We start from the raw sequence: 18,935 nt of genomic DNA on the forward strand, positions 1-18,935 counted from the left end.
GATGCATTCCCTGCCCCCCACTTCTCCCCTAATCTTTATATGATTATAATTACTATTGTGCAATGCTGGGGCACTGATGGCTGTTCTTAGCCGGGTCCGCTCCTGGTGTCAGCCCCCCCATGCATGGGGGTGCAGGGGGCTCCAAGCCAGGGCCCATCTCCTTTCCTGCTCCAGCGTCTCCCCTATCCAGCCAGCCTTCCCTCAAGCCTTTCCCATTTTCCCCTCGCACACCTCCTCAGCCACCCGCTCCTCCAGGACATCTGTCTGCCTGTCTGTCTGTCTGTGCCAATCCTAGGGCTTGTACTCGAAGCTTTGAGCTCTTGCTTGGCTTTTTTTGCTCAAGGATGATGCTTTACCCTCTGAGCCACACCTCCACTTCTGGCTTTTTGGTGATTCATTCGAGAGAAGAGTTTCACAGACTTTCCTGCTCAGGCTGGCTTTGAACTGTGATCCTCAGATCTCAGTTTCTTTAGTAGCCCAGATTACAGGTGTGAGTCTCAGGGCCCAGCTCGCCAAGAATTTTAAAGCGTGAAGATTGGTGGGGCTGACACGTAGGCCAGCAAGCCCGCTGCCTCCCGGGGGACACCTTACCCCGGGGCCCTGCCATCTCCCTGCAGGCCCTAACTATGGGGTGCTAAGGATGGGAACCGACCCAATCCACCCTGGGCCCCGAAGCCTGCCAGGCTCCTGGACGGCACCATTACCTTGGAGCGCCTGTCTCCCGAGGTTCGTGTCCACCCGAGGGTCCCCGGACTCCCTCTCTGGGGGCAGGGAGAGAGGCGGGGTGAGGACGCAGCAGCCCTGGGCTCCAGGGTGGCATGGGCAGGGAAGGGTAGGGCAGAGCCGGTGGGGACAGATGGGGGAGTTGGGAGGCCTGGTGGCGGAGGCCTGACACCCTCCCTTGCCCGCCCGCGCCCGCACCCGGGTACCTTGACTGTCCAGCAGGGGCTCCTTGACACCCTCGGCCAGCAGCTCGGGCCTGGAAGACAGCAGGGCCGTCACGTGGGCCACAGGCCGGCCCGGCTTCCCCTCCCCTGCCTCCCCTCCCTAGCTTCCCGTGGGCCTCGGCCACATATCTGGTGTCCCCAGCCTTCACCTCACACTCAGTGTCCCCTCTCCCCACGCCCTAGTCATGGTCTGCAGGGGAGGGGGGAGGAAAGGCAGGGAGGGAAGGAGGGTAAGAGGGAGGGAGGGTAGGAAGGGTGGGCACTTGGAGGCAGCGTGGGTGAGGCTGCTGGGAAAGGTGGCCAACTCCTGGCCATGGGGAAGCTAAACTGGCACAGAGGACATCCTGCTGGAGTGGGAGGGCCAAGAGGAGTCGCTGATCAGGAACCACAACTACTCAGGAGGCAGAGGTGGGAGGATTGTAGTTTGAGGCCAGGTGCAGCAAAAACTCAGTGAGGCCCAAATAAGCCCAGGGTTGTAGGGCAGGATGGTGGTTTCTGCCTAGAAAAAGGTTTCTAGCCCAGAAAAAGTATGAGACACTGTATGAAAGACAACTAAACCAAACAAGGACTAGGGGTGTGGCTCAAATGGTAGAGCACCTGCCTAGCAAGTTCAAGGCTCTGAGTCCAAATTCTAGTTATCACCAAGAAAAAAAGAAACCCCTCCTGGTTACTACCTTCCACCCCAAGCCTGAATTCAGAGATGTGGGCAGAACACTCAAGAGACCCTGCCCCCATACTCAGGGGCCCCTGCCTCCTCCAGAGGGACTTTTTTTCCTTTTGTGCCCATCTGGGTCTTGAACTCAGGGCCTTGGTATTGTCCTTGAGTTGTTTTTGCTCAAGGCTGGTGCTCTGCCACTTGAACCACAGCTCTTTATCTGGAGCTTTTTGGTATTTTAGTGGAGATAAGAGTCTCATAGACTTTCGTGCCCAGGCTGGCTTCAAACTGCAATCCTCAGCTCTCAGCCTCTTGAGTAGCTGGGATTACAGGCGTGAGCCACACCAGGCTTGGCTTCTCCAGACACTTTTATTCCTGCCAGGTGACAGGCCAGGCCTCCTTGGAAACAAGAGACAGCGTGAGGAGACATTGAAGGGCCTGGAAAGATGCTGTGGGCCTTCCAGAGAGGACTGATGGCCAATGCACACAGCTATGCCCAATGCCTCCACGCACCCACTGGACACAGTGGGTGCTGCTTTCTTAACCCCCAAGGGGGACCATGTCACTGCACTGGGTCTGGACCACACTGGGAGAGCTAGTTTTGCCCCATTGGGGTCAGACCCTGTTGAAGGCCCTGCTGTTTAAAAGGAAAGAAGCAAGCCAGGCACCCGTGGCTCATGCCTGTTATCCTAGCTACTCAGGAGGTTGAGGTCTAAGGCTCGAGGCTCAAAGCCAGCCCGGGCAGGAAAGTCCCGGTGAGACTCTTATCTCCAATGAAATGATGCTGTGGCTAACGTGGTACACTGCTAGCCTTGAGCACAAAGAGGTTCAGGGACAGTGCTCAGGTCCTGAGTTCAAGCCCCATGACCAAAAAATAAACTAAATTAAAGAGCAGGGCACCAGCAGCTCATAGCTACAATCCTAGCTACTCACAAGGCTGAGATCTGAGGATTACAGTTCAGCCCGGGCAGGAAAGTTGATGAAACTCTTATCTCCAGTTAACCACCAAAGAGCCTGAAGTGGAGTCGTGGCTCAAGCAGTACACCAGTCTTGAGCAAAACAGGTCAGGGCCAGTGCCCAAGGCCTGAGTTCAAACCCTAGGACTGACAAAAGCAAAGAAAGCAAGCAAGAAAGGAAGGAAGGCTGGGAATGTGGCTCAAGTGGCAGAGTGCTAGCCTTGAGCAAGAGAAGCTCAGAGACAGTACCTAGGCCCTGAGTTCAAGTCCCAGGAATGGCAAAAAAAAAGAAAGAAAGAAAGAAAGAAAAGGCGGCATTGGCGTGGGCCACAAATGGAGGCGCCGTTCTGGGCACACTGTGAGCCCCCTCCCGCATGGGGGTGCCGGTCTGCGCCTTACCTCTTGATGACGAACTGGATGCTGTTGCTGGCTTCTAGAATCTTCCGCAGCTTGGCGATCCCGAAGCAGTTGGGCCTGCGGAGCGAGATGCCGTCGGGCAGCCCAACCACAAACAGCTCGTCGGGGTACATGAGGAACTTGGAGTAGGGCACCTTCACCGGCTCTGATGTGCCGATGGCCTTGGCTGCGGGGACACAACCACTCAGGGTCCCCGCACCCCACCGGGACCCCGGGGCTGCACCTCTGGCCTCCATCTTCCTTGACTGCACAATGGGCCTGGGAGACGGGGTGGGGGAAAGGGGGGGAGTGGTCCTGCCACCTGCTTCTCTCTCCTCCGCCCATGCCGGTGGGCCGGGGCCATGCAGATCCCGGACAGCCCATGGGGCGGCCATCTGTCCATCTATGAGGATGGGCCAGTGGAGCCCGCAGAGGCTGAGGCGTGGACAAGCGGGCTGCAGGGTGCACAGGGGTCAGAGGGGGAGACCTGGGCTCCAGGCGCCTGTGATCTGCCTCCTCTGCCCATGGAGGCAGGGAGGCCCGGGGCTGGAGGCCAGGGCTGGCCATCAGCTGTGCTCACCGTAGCGCGTGTTGAACAGCAGCTCCACCTGCTTCCTTAGGGGCCGGATGGCGTCGCCCGGGCTGTCTGGAGGAAAAGGCAGTGGTCAGCCCCCATGGGCTCCAGGCCAGGATCCGCAGTGGGGAGGCACATGGTGGCTCTGGGTGGACCCACAGAGGCTGGGCCCGCACCCCATGTGCACAACCAGCCGGCACGGCAAGGACCACCTCAGGAGGGAGGTCAAAGCCAGCCTGAGGCTGGCACTGTGGGCTCACGCTGTCATCCTAGCTACTCTGCAGGCTGAGGGCTGAGGATTACAGTTCAAAGCCAGCCCAGGCAGGAAAGTCCAGGAGTCTTTTTTTTTTCTTGGTCGGTCGTAGGGCTTGAACTCTGGGCCTGGGCGCTGTCCCTCAGTGCCACTTACGGTTTTCAAGTAATTTATTGGAGATAAGAGTCTCACGGACTTTCCTGCTCGGGCTGGCTTTGAACCACGATCCTCAGATCTCAGCCTCCTGAGTAGCTAGGATTACAGGCGTGAGCCACCAGTGCCCGGCTTCCATGAGCCTTTATTGGAGATACTCTAATAGACTACTCAGCAAAAAGCCAGGAATGGAGCTGTGGCTCTAGTGATAGAGTACCAGCCTTGAGAAAGAGAAAAAAAATATAACTCAGGGCCAGCACCTAGGCCCTGAGTTCAAGCCCCAGGACTGGCACAATACATAAATAAACTATAAATAAAACCTAGTGGAACTCACCTAACTGTAGGAAGAGCAAGCCTCAAACCACAGCCTCACCTTCCAGGAAGCAGCTCTGGGCACCTCGGGCCCCACCTCCCAGGTCTAGAAGAATCTATAGGCCCTCCCCCACTCAGGCAGCCCAGAGGACTCTCGCCCCAAAAGCATGATGCTGGAGAGAGAGAGTGGTGGAAAGGAGGAGAAGCAGGGGGCACAGGGGAAGGGGTGGTGGGCAGGGCGGGGAATGGAGGTCGCGCGTGGGCCTCACCCTCCACGGGCCGCTCTCCGGGGCGCGGGTCCTCACTGGGGCCTTTGTCTACGAGAGAAGAGAGGATGCTGGGAAGCTGTGCTTGTCATCTGCTGGCCATGGCCTGGCCAGAAGGCTCCAGGCAGGTGTGGGAAGAGCAGGCTGGCACCCCGACGGGAACTAGAGCACCCACCCACCTGGGCAGCCCACCTCCTGGGACACCACACAAGGACAGCATGCTGGGACCATCTGGTTTGCACCCCAGAGCCAGCCCAAGCATTCTAAACACTGGGGGCACACTGGAGTAAGACAGGCCGAGTATGGTGGGGCATTCCTGTAATCCCAGCACACCAGGGCTCAATCACGTGGATCATGAGTTCCAGGCCAGTCCTGACTGCTTAACTATGGCCAAAAACTACCATACTATTTGGATCTCGCGCCTCTCAAACCACAAGCCACAGCCCACCTCCTTCTTTGTCTTTTTTGGGGCTTGAACTCAGCGCCTGGGTGCTGTCTCTGAGCGTTTGTGCTCAAGGCCGGTGTTCTACCACTTTGAGCCACAGCACCACTTGCAGTTTTCTGGTGGTTCACTGAAGATAAGAATCTCAAGGGAAGGGCTGGGAATGTGACTTAATGGTAGAGTGCTTGTCTAGCATGCATGAAGCCCTGGGTTCAATTCCTCAGTACTACATTCACAGAAATACCCAGCAGTGGCACTGTGGCCCAATTGGTAGAGTACTAGCCTTGTGCAAAAGAAGCTCAGGAGTGGTGTCCAGGCCCAGAGTTCAAGCAAAAGAAAAAAAGAAAGGACTTTCCTGCCTGGGCCGGCTTTGAACCACAATCCTCAGATCTCAGCCTCCTGAGAATATGGGATTACAGGTGTGAGCCACTGAAGCTTTTTGTTGTTCATAAGCAGCCTGGGGCCGGGCGGGCACAGTGGGCACAGTGCACAAGGCACAACTCCCAGCTGGCCTTGGCAGCCCCCGCAGGCCGCCTGCCTCTGCCTCCAGAGTGCGGGGTTACAGGCGTGTGCTACCACACTCGGCTCTGGATTATTAGCACAAGCAAGGGCCTCATTTTCACCATGCCCTACTAAGGCCCTGTCCCAGCAGAGGATCAAGAACTGGGTTGGCTCTGAGCCCCACTTCTCAGCAGTTCGGGCATGTATTTTTCCTGTTCTTGTTGCAATCGACTTTCCAGTGCCCTTCTAGAGTCTTCCTCCAGGAGGACCCGGCCTCAGGGGTCTATGGTCAACAGACCTCTGCGATGGCCACTTCCATGACTGATGGAAGTAGGGGTGGAAAGTTCAGGCCCCAAGCCAGCCGGGGGCAGTTGAGCAGTCCGGTGGGGACCAGAGAGGCTATCGCTAGGTCTTGGTCACTTCCACCCGTGCTGGCTTGGATGCTGCTCAAAGGACATCTAGCCTAGCCCAGTGCGGTGGCTCAAGCCTGTAATCCCAGCCACTTAGGAGGTAGGCATTGGGGGATGGAGGTTCCAGGCCGGCCCAGGATGAACCTAGTCCATGGAGCTGCACCTGAGCCACGGGCTGGGCTTGGCAGTGCCTGCCTGACATCCTGGCAACGGGAGTAGCACTAATACGAAGGATGCATCTTTGGAAATAACCAGAAAGGGGCTGGAGGCGTGGCTCAAATAGTAGAGCGCTGTCTCATAAACACAAGGCCCTGAGTTCAAAACCCCAGCCAAACAAAAGTGCATGGAAGAAACATCAGCAGGTTGTGCAAACGGTGGTCCTGGCTTCCTTCCAGCTCACCTCCTCCACCACTGAGCCCCAAATTCCACACCCCACCCCGGACCCCGTCCTTACCCGCCAGCACGTCCATCCCGCAGCCAGAGTCCTCGGAGGGCAGATGGCCAGGCAGGGAGTCGCCCATCAACTCCGGGCTGGGTGAAGGGTCTGGGGAGAAATGTCCAGCGGTGGGCATGACTTCCATCTGGCCCCAGCTTCCACCTGCCCCTCCGCCCCGGGCCTGCAACCCTCAGGCCCAGGAAGACGCGCAGCACCACCACACTCAGGCCTGGAGTGCTGGGTGTCAGGGGAGGCCAGGCGCCCCGGCCAGCCCTCCCTCCATGGGTCTGGCTTGTTGTTGATCGATGCCTGGAGCTTGAACTTGGGTCCTCATGTGTGAGCCATCCCGCCAGCGGGCCCGGCCTCTTGCGCCCACCTGGGACAGTGACTTGAATGATGTCCAGGTCTTCTGGCTCGATTTTGATCGGCCTCAGAATGCTGAGCTCCTGTGAGGTTCCTGAGAGGAGGAAATGGGGGAGCAGGAGGGGGGGAGAAGGCGGGGGAAGAGGAAGGTGGGGCTGATCAGGTCTGGGCACAGGCAGAGGGGATCATTCTAGAACATTCTCTTGCCTCAAACAGGCAGAAGAGCCTTGGAAGACCCTGTCACCCTCCCTGGCTCCTGCAGACCAGGAATGGAGGGTCAGGCCAGGCCTCGTGCCCCAAGGCCCAGGGAGCCCCCACCTCCATGCCTCGCTCCTGCAGTGGGGTCCCTATGCCTCCCCTCCCCCCCCCCCCCCGCCCTGGCCTTCCCCCCTCACCTGGCCCACAGTCCACGGGGGAGCCGCTGCCTTGGTCCAACCTGAGGAGGAAGTAGAGGGTGGGGGCGCCACCTTGCCAGGTCCCGTCCTTCCTGGCACAAGGTGCAGATGGGGCGGGGGTGTGGGCAAGGCATCCTGCGGGGCAGCAGGCGGGCCTCAGGCCATGGTGACCCTCGCGGTGAGTGCACCCAGGAGGGCTGGGAGGGCTGGGAATCCACCTGGCTGGAATCCGAGGGATGAGAGCGTGTGGGGTCCGAGGGGTGGGGGCCAGGCCGCCACGCTCACCTGCAGCCCGCAGGGCCGTCCTCGGGCGGGCTGGGCGGCTCCAGCTTCGGGACATCTTTGGTACACTTGTTCCCTGGGGAGAGGCCAGCAGGTGATTCTTTCTTCCTCCCTCCCTTCTTCCCTCCCTCCTTCCCTCCCTCTCTCTCTCTTTCTTATATCGGTCCTGGGACTTGAACTCTGGGCCTGGGCGCTGTCCTTGGGCACTTCAGCTCAAGGTGAGCACTCTACTACTTGAGCCACAGCACCACTTCCAGTTTTCTGGTGGTTTATTGGAGATAAGAGTTCCACGGACTTTCCTGCCCAGGCTGGCTTTGAACCTCAATTCTCAGATCTCACTCTTCCTGAGTAGCTGGGATTACAGGAGTGAGCCACCAGCACCCGACAGCCAATGATTTCTTTACTGTCAGCACCAAGGTTTCAACTCAGGGCCTGGTGTTTGCTCAAGGCCAGCTCTCTACCATTGGAGCCACGGCACCATTTCTGATTTTCTGGTAGTTCATTGGAGGTAAGAGTCTCATGGACTTTCCTGCCTGCCCCAGCCTGTCTTCAAACTACAGTCCTCCGATCTCAGCCTCCTGAGTAGCGTGAATCTCAGGCTCCAGCTGGGACACTTCTTAAGGAAGTGGGTTCTTCCTGCACCCCCACTCCGGGGTCTGTGCACAGCCCATGGCCAGGGCTGGCAGCTACGGGGAACAGGAAGCCAGGGTGGAGGAAACACAGGGTGGGGGCTGGGAAGGTGGCTCAGTGGTAGAGCGCTTGCCTTGCATGCCTGAGGCCCTGGGTTCGATTCCCCAGCACCGCATAAGCAAAAAGAAAAAAGCCGGAAGTGGCGCTGTGGCTCAAGTGGTAGAGCGCTAGCCTTGAGCTGAAGAGCTGAGGGGCAGCGCCCAGGCCCAGAGTTCAGACCCCACGACCGGACCAAAAAAAAAATATTAAAAAAACAAAAAGAAACACAGGGTGGAAGGAAACGAGAGTAGCAGGGAGCCCTGCACCCCTCCTGCTGGGTCCTCCAGTCCCAGAGGACATGAAAGAGACCCCCAGGACCCTCAGCCAGGAAGCCAGAGTTCCCCAGTCCCCCAGGCTCCACTGTGGAACTCTGTTCTCATCCAATTACACCAGGGTCTCAACCTGCCACCCCCGGCACCGACACAGAGCCCGCAACACCCGACCCAGGGCAGGCATATTGCACCCCTAAATCTGTGTGGCTTTTCTGCCCCAGGCAGAGCCTGCCACTTCTTCCCCCAGAGTCCCACTGCAACTGCCGTGGGCCAGGCCCTGGGTCCACACAGCCCAGATGTGCCTGGTCCCACAGAGCCGGCTGGGCATGGGACAGGGACACAACAGCCTTCACAGGAAGTTTTAGAAGTTGAAACAGGAGTGGTAGCGCCCGCCTGTAATCCCAGCACTCAGGAGGTTGAGGAATGAAGGTAGTGAAAGCCAGGCCAGTCTGGGCTACTTAGCAAGACCCTGTCTCAAAAAGAAATCGACAAGTAGATGTGATAGTTCACACCTGTAATCCCAGCTACTCAGGAGGCTAACATCTAGAGGATCACAATTCAAAGCCAGCCTGGGCAGAAGAGTCTATGAGACTCTTGCTCCAAAATAACCTGGCGCTGCTGGCTCACGCCTGTTATCCTAGCTACTCAGGAGGCTGAGATCTGAGGATCATGGTACAAAGTCAGGCCAGGCAGGAAAGTGCATGAAACTCTTATCTCCAATTAACCACCAGAAAACCAGAAGTGGTGCTATGGCTCAAATTGGTAGAGCACTAGCCTTGAGCAAAAGAGCTAAGGGACAGCGTCCAGGCTGAGTTCAAGGCCCACAACCAACCAACCAAAAAAAAAAAACAACAACCAGAAAATCCAGGATATGGGCATGACCCAAGTGAGCACTAGTCATCAGTGAAAAAGGAGAGCGAGCCCTGGCCGTGGGTTCAAGCCCCAGCACACTCACTCACCCACTCCATCAATAACATGGAGACAACTAAACTAAGGCATGCAGACAGCTGGGAAGAGGACCAGCACCTGGCCAAGGGCGCCCTCAAGTGCATTAAGGAACTCTGGTCTGTCAGCACCTGGAATCTGGGACCCAAGCGAGTCCCAGTACAGCCCCAGTGGTCCCCACTTACCTGTGAAAATCCGCTCATCAAACATCCTGTGGAGAGAGGAGAGGGGTGAGGGCTGGGCTCCCACTGAGGGCCCCCTCCCCACCCCGTGAGCCCCCGGTCCCCACTAGCGACAGTCAACAAGGCCACATACAATTTCTCTGGGCCTGGGCTTGGCCTGGGCCGTGCCAGGGGGGCATGGAGGGTCCCCTGTCCTCCTGCGGGCCCTCTCCTGGCCCTGCCTGGCTGTGAGCTTCTCCCAATGTCATCTGTGTCCATAAGTGCCACCCACAGGCCGGCTGCATGGGTGACCCGAAGCCAGGGGCCCACGCTGAGGGTGCCCCACCTCTCTCTTGGGGAACGGAGCCCAGAAACTTCACAAAGGAGGGAGAGGCTGAGACATGGGGCCAGCTATGCTGGGGGCACCCTCAGGTGACAGGAATGGTCAGGTCACTGGTGGACAGGGTGGAAGGGACACAGCAGGGTGGGAGCCCTATATCCGATCTGGGACAGTTATAGTGACGCAGCCATCAAAACAGCCTGGAGGCCGGGCACGGTGGCTCACACCTGTAATCCTAGCTACTCAGGAGGCTGAGATCCGAGGAACACGGTTCAAAGTCAGCCCGGAAAGGAAAGTCCATGAGACTCTTATCACTAATAAACTACCAAATAAAAAGAAGTTGAGTTGTGGTTCAAGTGTTTAAGCTTTGAGGGGAAAAAGCCCTGAAGTACTGGCTCCCTCCTCCAGGGGGCGCCCTGCCTGTGCTGACCTCCACCCCAGTGCCCAGACAGTGCAGGGGTTCTGGGACTGGGCTTCTGTCTCTGACCACCTGCCTGCCCACGGCTGGCCAGGGACACCAGGCAGCCCACAGGGAAGTAGACCAGCGGGCCATGTCAGATATCTGTGGCTCCTCACTACGGCCAGGTCAGCCCCAAACCCCAGGTCTTGTTTGTGGGAGGTCTAGACTTCCAAGGCCTTAAGCCTACCCTGATCCCAGAGCACGAGGCCAGCCTCGTGTGCCACCACACCTCTTCTTTACCTTCGGTATGCTAGGCATGAAGCCCGTGGCCTTGCCCAGGCTCAGCACCCACTCTGGCCCAGCCCAGCCCAGCCCAGCCCGCACCTCTTAATGATGAAGTGGATGCTGTGCCTCTCTTCCAGGATCCGCTTCAGCTTGGGGACCCCATACGTGCAGGGCCGCTTGAAAGGGATCTTGTCCGGGATGCCCACGATCTCCACGGCCTCGGGGTCACAGGCGATCTTCCGGTAGGGGACGGGGACCATGTGGTCCAGGCCCAGGGCTTCCGCTGTAAGGGCAAGATCCAGGCTGAGGCTGGACGGAGGCCACAGGAGGCCCAGCGTTCCGCCGTGGTCACCGGCCGTTCAGCTGGGGCCTGCCCTAACATCATCGGGATCTAGCTTATCTTCCCATCTAACCACACATCTGAGCATCTACCCACCAGCTCCTTCCCAGCCACCTGTGCAACTGTGCGCGCCTGCATGCACACACCTGTTACCTTCGCACTTATTTCGTATATACGTGCCTTCTTATCTATCTATCTATCATCTATCTATCTGTCTGTCTGTCTATCTTTTCATCATGTGTCTGGCTCCAAACAATCATCTCTGACCCCCCAGCCCTCCAGGTGGGGGACAGTGGCCACCAGATGTAGCCACTCCTCTGGTCATCCATCAGCATCACACACAGGACGCTGGGCAAAGCCCGGCAGCGAGCATGGACAGCTCCTGCCCTGCCAAGGCACTGTCCGTGAGGGACCCCCCCCCCCCCCCAGCTCCACTGGCTCACCAAATGCTTTTGCTGTTTTCCTCCCTTTGTTTTTGTGTTTTCGGTAGGGTCTCATGGTATAGCCCAAGCTGGTGTCAACATCCTGGCTCTCCTGCCTCTGGGACTACAGGCGTGCTCTGTCACACCGGTACCACATACTTCTGAGGTGTCTATCACCCCCCCCCCCACCCTGGGGGCCCAGCCGCACCCCTCCGGCCACCGGGGCTGCCGCCTCCCTCAGCTGTGGCTGGGGCCTGCGTTGGTGGCTGTGACGATGAGATCTCACACTGGAGTCACACTTAGCTAATTGTCAAATTAACCCCCCCCAAATCTCATCAGCCGTCAGCCCTCCTCCCCTCCCTCCTGCCTCCGCAGCCCCCGTGGTGCGGGAGCTCAGCGCTGGTCCCGAACCCCGCTGTCCTGGTTTTATTTAGCAGCTGGGAGCTTGGGTGAAGAGAGACGACCCTGCCCGGGCTCCCCACTGGGGGAGATCCACGCCATGCAGGGTGCGGCCTCCACTTGTCTCCCTCAGGAATGATGCCCTGGGCCTCCCAGACGGCTGGGACTCCCCCCCTCAACTCCCCCCATCCCCCCCCCCCGGTTGCTTTTGCGTGTGTGTGCCAGTCTTGGGGCTTGAACTCAGGGCCTGGGCGCTGTCCCTGAGCTCTTTCACTCAAGGCTAACGCTCTACCCCTTTGAGCCACAGTGCTACTTCCAGTTTGGGGTGGTTAAATTGACACGAGTCTCACGGGCTTTCCTGCCCAGGCTGGGTTTGAACTGTGACCCTCAGCTCTCAGCCTCCTGAGCAGCTGGGATTACAGGTGTGAGCCAGCAGGGCCTGGCTGGTCACAGAGCATACTGTCACCTCTGGTGACACGAAAGGGGTGGCCAGGGCTGTGGAGGAGGCAGCGCCCTGACTTGGGGCTCAGCGCTGAGGGAACAGAGCAGTAAAAGGCATGGGCTGCGAGGCTGGGCATCTGGAGGCCCCCAGAGCCCATCTGTCCCCAACCTGCTACTTCCCTGGGGACTCAGCATCTGCAGTCACGCCTCCCCCCCTCGCCCCCCAGTCTGCAAGGGAAACAGTGCCACCCACTCCCATGCCTGGGAGAGAGCCCTGCACGGTGCGGGGACTTGGGCGGCAGGGGACACGGGCGGCAGGCTCATGCTCACCGTATCTGCTGTTGAAGAGGATCTGCACGCATTCCCTCAGTGTGTTGATGTCCTCTGTGTCCTTCAGGAAGGCGTCCCATTTCTCTATCAGAACAAAGGAGGGGCAGTGAAGGCCGGTCCTGCTGCTGAGCTGCCCTGGAACCCTGTTGCCCGGGCCTGGGCCGGGCAGGCCTGGCACAGTGGGGCTGTGCTGGAAGACCCTGGCTCCAGTCTCTACCCCAACACCCCTGCGCCTGCCTCCATTTCATATTAATAGAAGCCTTCCAGTCAGGTGTGGTGGCTCACACCAGCAATCCCAGCTAGTCAGGAGGCTGAGATCAGGAGGATTGTGGTTAGAATCCAGCCCAAGCAGAAAGGTCCCCAAACCCCTGCTCAACAAAAAATGCTCAGAATAATGCTGGGTGCTGGTGGCTTATGCTGAGATCTGAGATCTGAACATTGTGGTTCAAAGCCAACTCAAGCTAGGCAGGAAAGTCCCCATGAGACTCTTATCTCCAATTAGCCACTCTAAAAACAAGAACTGAAATTGTGGCTCAAAGTGGTAAAGCATTAGCCTTGAGCAAAAGAGTTCAGGAACAGCACCCAGGCCCTGAGTTCAAGCCCCATGACTGACAACAACAACAATAACAACAAAAAGCACAGCATGATGGTACCCCTATCATCTCAGCTAGCCAAGAAATGTAAATAGGAAAATCACAGTTCAAACATAAATGGAAACCCTATCTGAAAAGCAATGAAAGGAAAGAGGGCTGGGAATGTGGCTCCTGGCCCAGCTGCTCCTGTGGGTCAGGAAATCCCCAGGGACCATGAGGCAAGGACTATTTACTTCAAGTTACATTTAGGGGCCAATTTGTTAGGCAGCTGCAGCTAACGATTACACCCTGGTTTTACTCAGAGCGCCTGGAGCAGGGCTGTTCTTTCCTCCTTTTCCACAGCTTTCCCTATGTCGTAGTCACGCCCACCCCTCCCCAGCCCGGGCTCCGTGGAAAGGGCCGTCTACCTGACTTGTCATGAACGATGGAGAAAAGAATGCGCTTGGAGGCATGAACGTTCTGGATCAGAGGCCCAGAGGGTCCCGGGGGCTTCTGTCCTGGACGGGGGCGAGAGGAAAGGGACAGGTTCAGGCTGTGTCCCAGAGGAGATCTCCACATCCTAGCCCAGCACACAGGCTCTGGCCCTGGGGTAACTGCCAGGGAGACCCCGAACCCAGGCCCCGAGTCATGCACCTTCCTAGTCTCTAAAGGCCAGTAAGAGAGGTGGCATCAGGGGAGCGAGCACAGCATCAGGCCACCCTGAACCCCCCCCCCCCCCCCCCCCCCGCACTGGAGAACAGAGTCTGGTCTTTACTTTTCTCCTTCAAGTAACAGCAGTAAAAACATCACGGAAGCACTTGCTGTGTGCCCAGGGGCTTCGTCTCTAACTCACAATCTTCCTACCTCAGCCTCCCCAGTGCTGGCACTGAGGGCCTGCACCACCACACCCATCCCAAAGCATTTTGGATAAGATGTACTCAAGCATTTAACTGATGTGGAAACTGAGGCTCAGAGCACAAAACAGAGGCAGCAGCACAGGCAGCCCACCCTCCGCAGCCCCAGAGCCTGGCATCCAGGTGCGGTGCCAGGTAGGCGATCATTAAGCACATGTGTTTGTTCCTCTCCCAGACTCCTCGGGAGGAGTGGACACAGCTCAATGGTGGCCAGGGCCAATGGGGTCTCAGGACACCACGTGCCCAGCCCAGCCCTGGCTCAGAAATGCTCCTCGGGAGCTGGTGGGCAGTGTCCCGCCTGGTGTCCCAGCAGCATTACCATAGCAATCGAAGTCATGGGCAGCAGGCGCCTTGTGCTCAGGCCCCGGCCGGCCCAGGCCCAGGTCTGCGGGCAGCACCGGCCCGCTGGGCACCTCCTGTTTTAGGTCACGCAGGGCATGGTTGGGCAGAGCACTGCTGTAGAGGAAGCTGGCACCAGAGGAGGCGGTGCTGGGGGGCAGCGGGTCCTGGGGGGTGGTCTTGGGGGCCGGGCCGTGCAGGCTGCAGTCCCGGGACCCCTTGGGGAGCAGGGAGAGGCCATTGATCTCCACCAGGGCCTTTGAGTCCCGCCCTGCATCGTCCAGAGGCCTGGGGGAGACAGGACAGTGTCATGCCCGCCACCCCCCTCCCCTACCCATGCCCATCTTCCTCCCACATCCACCCCCGTCCCCCTCCATGCCCATCCCCCCACCTCCTGTCCAAGCCCTTGCAGAACAGCTCCAGGCACAAGGCCTGCCCCCCCTCCAGCCACGCCCCCAAGGTGTCACCTGCCCTCTGTCCTTCTCTTCCTTCCCAGCCAGGTGACCCTGGACCTGTCCCAGCACAGCCTGGAAACCCCATCGGACCTCTGTCCACCCAGCCTGCTCCGCCGCCCAGTGTGGCTCCTCCACATCCTGCCTCAGCTTCTGGCGTGCTGGGATTACAGGTGTGCATCACTGCACCCAGCTCTCACTCACCTCTTGAGCTTGAAGCGGATGCGGTGGCTGTGTTCTAAGATGGCCATGAGGGCCTTGGGGTCGTACTCCGCCGGCCTCCGGAAGGCCAGGCCCTCAGGCAGCCCCTGCACGGCCAGCAGCCCTGGCTCCCTGAGCAGTCTCTCATAGGGCAGGGGCACCACACTGGCCCTGCCCAGCGCCTCGCCTGTTAGAGGGCAAGAAGGGCTGAGCAGGGGCAGCCAGGTGAGGGCTGAGCTGGGCCGGGCGTGTCGCAGAGCTGTGACTCCCTTGGGATTGCGTGGCACAGCCCCCACCCCAAGTCCTGCTGTGTCCCCCCCCACCCCCCAGTCTAGGTTCCCACCAGAGATGGCTGGGCCCCGCTGCTCTCCTCTCCTGGGCCAAGGGGCCAGAGAAGGGGCGGGAAAGTAAGAAAACATGGAGAGGGAGAGAGAAGATGGAGTTTGCATAAAAGAAGGGCAAGAGAGGGACAGACAGGAAGAGCGCAAGCCCCAGGATGTAACAGAGACAGGGTAGGACAGGGCACTGGCAGCAGCGGCGACTGGCAGGTCACCTAGGGACTGTCCCCCCACTTGAGAGGCAGAGGAGAGGCAGTGCATCGGAAGCCAAGGCCCCTAGCAACAGAAAGGCACAGCCAAGGCTGTCCATGGGAGGGAGGGGTCACCCGGGGCCCCGAGACTCTGCAACCGGCCCCTCCCCAGAGGACAGACTGGGCCTCACCTGACCACCTTCGCTCAGTCATTCAACAAACACCCACCATTGCTCAGCCCTAAACCGCAGGGTGGGGTCAGCCAGAAGGACATGGGGTGGCCAGTGAGGGCTGCTGGCGCTGGCAGAGGGGATGTCCCCAGGTTGAGTGGAGGAGGCAGGGAGGGAAAGGCACCCCCAAACTACAGCTGTGCCAGACAGGAGGTGAGGATCAGAGCCAGGGGTGGCTGTGGGGCAGGGGGTAGTGAAGAGAATATGAAAGGGACAGTGGCGCAGGTCAGGGCCATGACAACCAGGCCTGGGACAGGACAAAGTTGGGGGGCCCTTGGGCTTGGGGGGGCAGGCCACAGGAGTGGGGGGGCCACCCCTGGGGCCTGAGGGTTACAGGAAGGCTCTTACTATAAAGAACGTCAAACACCTCCTCCACCATCTTCTGCAGCAGGTACACATCCCCGCCGGCCTCGAGTGAGCCCCGCACCATGCGGCCCCCGCCCTCGCCCCGCGCCGCCTTCTTAGGGTGATCGGCTTCTGGATCCTTCCACGGGGGTCCCCCTGTGGGATGAGGGGCAGATGGGCTGTGACCCAGAGGCCCAGGCATGCGTGCAGGAATGAGTGAGTGAGCCAGTGAATGGATGCATGGAGGCAGGCAGGCAGGAAAGACCAGGGAGTGGGAGCCTGCCTGGCCCCCTGGGCCCCGGCAAGGGGCGTCATCTCAGGGCCCCGGGCCCCCAAGCCCTACTCTGTGAATGCCACAGCCAAGCTCGAGCCCCGGTGCCCTGCATCCTGGCTGGACCAGGTGGGGGAACTGGGAGTGTGGGTGGATCCTTCTGGAACGTGCTAGAAAGCTGCATCAGAAAGGGGACAGGCACCCCCTCCCCCCTGCTCGGGGCCTGCGCTCCTGCGGGATCGGTGCAGCCCGAAATAACGCAGCCGAGTCCCAGCTATAAATAGCAGCCATGGCCAACGGCTGCGGGGGCCAGGCGGGGAGCGGGGCCCAGCCTGGAAGTGGGAGCCAGGGAGCCCCAAGCTGGCCATGGCCACCACCCAGGCCCCAGGGAGGATCCAGGTGGGAGGGGCGGTGCCCCACTTGGGCCAGGCACAGTGCTGGGGTGCCAAGACCAGGAGTGACTGTGGCCCGGGGGAGGAGACTGGGCGCTGGTGTCTGAGAAGAAGGGATGGATTAAGGAAGGATCCTAGCTGGGTGCCAGTGGCTCACGCCTGTAACCCTAGCTACTCAAGAGACTGAGAGCTGAGGATTGTGGTTCGAAGTCAGCCTGGGTAGAAAAGTCCCTGAGAGGCTCGTATCTCCAATGAACCACCAGAAAACTGGAAGTGGTGCTGTGGCTCAAGTGGTAGAGCGCTAGCCTTGAGCACAAAAGCTCAGGGACAGCGCCCACACCCAGAGTTCAAGCCCCAGGACCGACAAAAAACAAAACAAAACAAAAAGACCCGGAAGCCAGGCACTGTGGCTCACACCAGTAATCCCAGCTACTCAGGAGGCTGAGCTCAGGAGTGATGTGTTTCCTTTTTTCTTTTATTGCCAGTATACACACACTTGCAGCTTCTGGGGATCCCCCAGACAAGGGGCTGACAAGGGCCCGCTCAGCACCTCTCCAGTGGCAGAAGCTCATGACTCTCAGAGCACAGCCAAGCCTGTAGGGCAGGCCGGCAGCCCTGGGGGAGGCCAAGGCCACTGGGCCTCAGTTTCTCCTGTGGGCTGGGCAGAGCTAATGGCAGCTGTGGGACCAAATCCTGGTCTGACAAGGTCTCCAGTCACAGGAAAAGCAGCATGGGGTGCTTACGTGGGAAGTGGGCACAAGGATGGTCAGCAGGCTGTGACGGAACCACCCAAGCCATGGCCAGCCACAGTGCACAACTCCCGGGCCCCCCTCAACCATGGCCAGCCACAGTGCACAGCTCCCGGTCCCCCCCAACCATGGCCAGCCACAGTGCACAGCTCCTGCCCCCTACCATGGCCAGTCACAGTGCACAGCCCCGCCCACAGCCCCGCCCCCTACCATGGCCAGCCACAGTGCACAGCCCCGCCCACAGCCCCGCCCCCTCAGCCCCGCCCCCTACCATGGCCAGCCACAGTGCACAGCCCCGCCCGCCAGCCCCGCCCCCTACCATGGCCAGCCACAGTGCACAGCTCCCGGGCCCCCCTCAACCATGGCCAGCCACAGTGCACAGCTCCCGGCCCCCCCCAACCATGGCCAGCCACAGTGCACAGCTCCTGCCCCCTACCATGGCCAGCCACAGTGCACAGCCCCGCCCTCAGCCCCGCCCCCTCAGCCCCGCCCCCTACCATGGCCAGCCACAGTGCACAGCCCCGCCCACAGCCCCGCCCCCTACCATGGCCAGCCACAGTGCACAGCTCCGCCCCCCTCAGCCCCGCCCCCTACCATGGCCATCCACAGTGCACAGCTCCGCCCCCCTCAGTCCTGACCCTCTCCCCCCCCCTCTGCCATCCCAGCCGGCCCAGGAGCCTGAGTACTCACGGCAGAACCTCAGGAAGTCGGCCTGCAGCTCCTTCCTGGCATTCAGGAACATTCTCCCCTTGTCTGTGCCCACCACGAAGGCACTGTCATCGCGCACAGCCACACAGGCCACCTCGGCGTTGAGCTTGGACAGCGCGGAGCACTGGGGAGGGCGGGTGGGGTGAGCAGGAGCCCCTGTCCCCCGCCCTGCCACCAAGGCCGAGGACGTGGGCCTCCGTGGCTGTGGTCCTGCCCTGGGTGCCACCTCACCAGCTACAGGCAGGCACTGGCCTAGACACCATCTAAGGCTCCACAGCAGGAACCTTCTAGAAAGAAGGTCCTCTATTCTTTGACAGTTAGCTCTGTCCTTGCCAGCTGGGATTAAAGGTGTGTGCTATGCTATCCTGTCTGCCTCTAGAGCTAGATTTAATGGACTTGAGCTTACAGACTCTGGAGGGCTGCCCTCCCCCCACCCTGTCCCTCCCCCCCCCACTGCCACGGACGGGCAGGGCGCACCATGGAGTCCAGGGCAGACACCAGGCTGCTGATGATCTCGTCTTTGCGGGTGAAGGCCGAGCTCCAGCGGTCGCCGCAGCCGTTGGCAGCGATGTCACAGCGCTTCCCCAGAAGGGCCATGGCCACCTGGAGGGAGGGAGGAGGTGAGGCGGTGGACGGCAGCTCCCCTGGGGTGGGTGGACGTCCAGGGCCTGCCTTCCGGTCACTTAAGGGTCTTGTTTGTGTGAGTGCCTCAGCCTGGGCACCCCGCAGCTGACCGAGGAGGACTCAGCCTAACACCCACAGCCACCCACTCACATCCTCCACAGCTCCCACTGGCCTCTTTGTTTTTAAGACAGGGTCATGATATAC

The 18,935-nt window shown here is 59.7% G+C and overlaps 1 protein-coding gene across 3 annotated transcripts in view; it reads right to left on the reverse strand.

Moving 5' to 3' along the window:
• Gtf2ird1 (GTF2I repeat domain containing 1) overlaps positions 1–18,935 on the reverse strand; it is a 44,005-nt gene that overhangs the window by 8,556 nt on the left and 16,514 nt on the right. For 2 of the 3 annotated variants that reach the window (XM_042688078.1, XM_042688079.1), the window contains exons 2-18: positions 18,585–18,710; positions 18,090–18,231; positions 15,991–16,143; positions 14,887–15,070; positions 14,211–14,518; positions 13,406–13,495; positions 12,406–12,489; positions 10,573–10,756; positions 9,473–9,498; positions 7,345–7,417; positions 7,060–7,100; positions 6,678–6,758; positions 6,320–6,409; positions 4,516–4,563; positions 3,535–3,600; positions 2,958–3,141; positions 930–979 (exon numbers count right to left, since the gene is read on the reverse strand). In XM_042688078.1, coding sequence (XP_042544012.1) covers positions 930–979; positions 2,958–3,141; positions 3,535–3,600; positions 4,516–4,563; positions 6,320–6,409; positions 6,678–6,758; positions 7,060–7,100; positions 7,345–7,417; positions 9,473–9,498; positions 10,573–10,756; positions 12,406–12,489; positions 13,406–13,495; positions 14,211–14,518; positions 14,887–15,070; positions 15,991–16,143; positions 18,090–18,231; positions 18,585–18,704 — 1,924 coding nt within the window. In that variant the 5' untranslated portion in view covers positions 18,705–18,710. Of the gene's footprint in view, positions 1–704; positions 762–929; positions 980–2,957; positions 3,142–3,534; positions 3,601–4,515; positions 4,564–6,319; positions 6,410–6,677; positions 6,759–7,059; positions 7,101–7,344; positions 7,418–9,472; positions 9,499–10,572; positions 10,757–12,405; positions 12,490–13,405; positions 13,496–14,210; positions 14,519–14,886; positions 15,071–15,990; positions 16,144–18,089; positions 18,232–18,584; positions 18,711–18,935 lie in introns of all 3 variants that reach the window. The other variant, XM_042688077.1, reaches the window with a different exon arrangement.

The sequence above is a fragment of the Dipodomys spectabilis genome, unplaced genomic scaffold (assembly GCF_019054845.1).
Source record: "Dipodomys spectabilis isolate Male_0828 unplaced genomic scaffold, ASM1905484v1 ptg000112l, whole genome shotgun sequence".
Lineage (NCBI taxonomy): Eukaryota > Metazoa > Chordata > Mammalia > Rodentia > Heteromyidae > Dipodomys > Dipodomys spectabilis.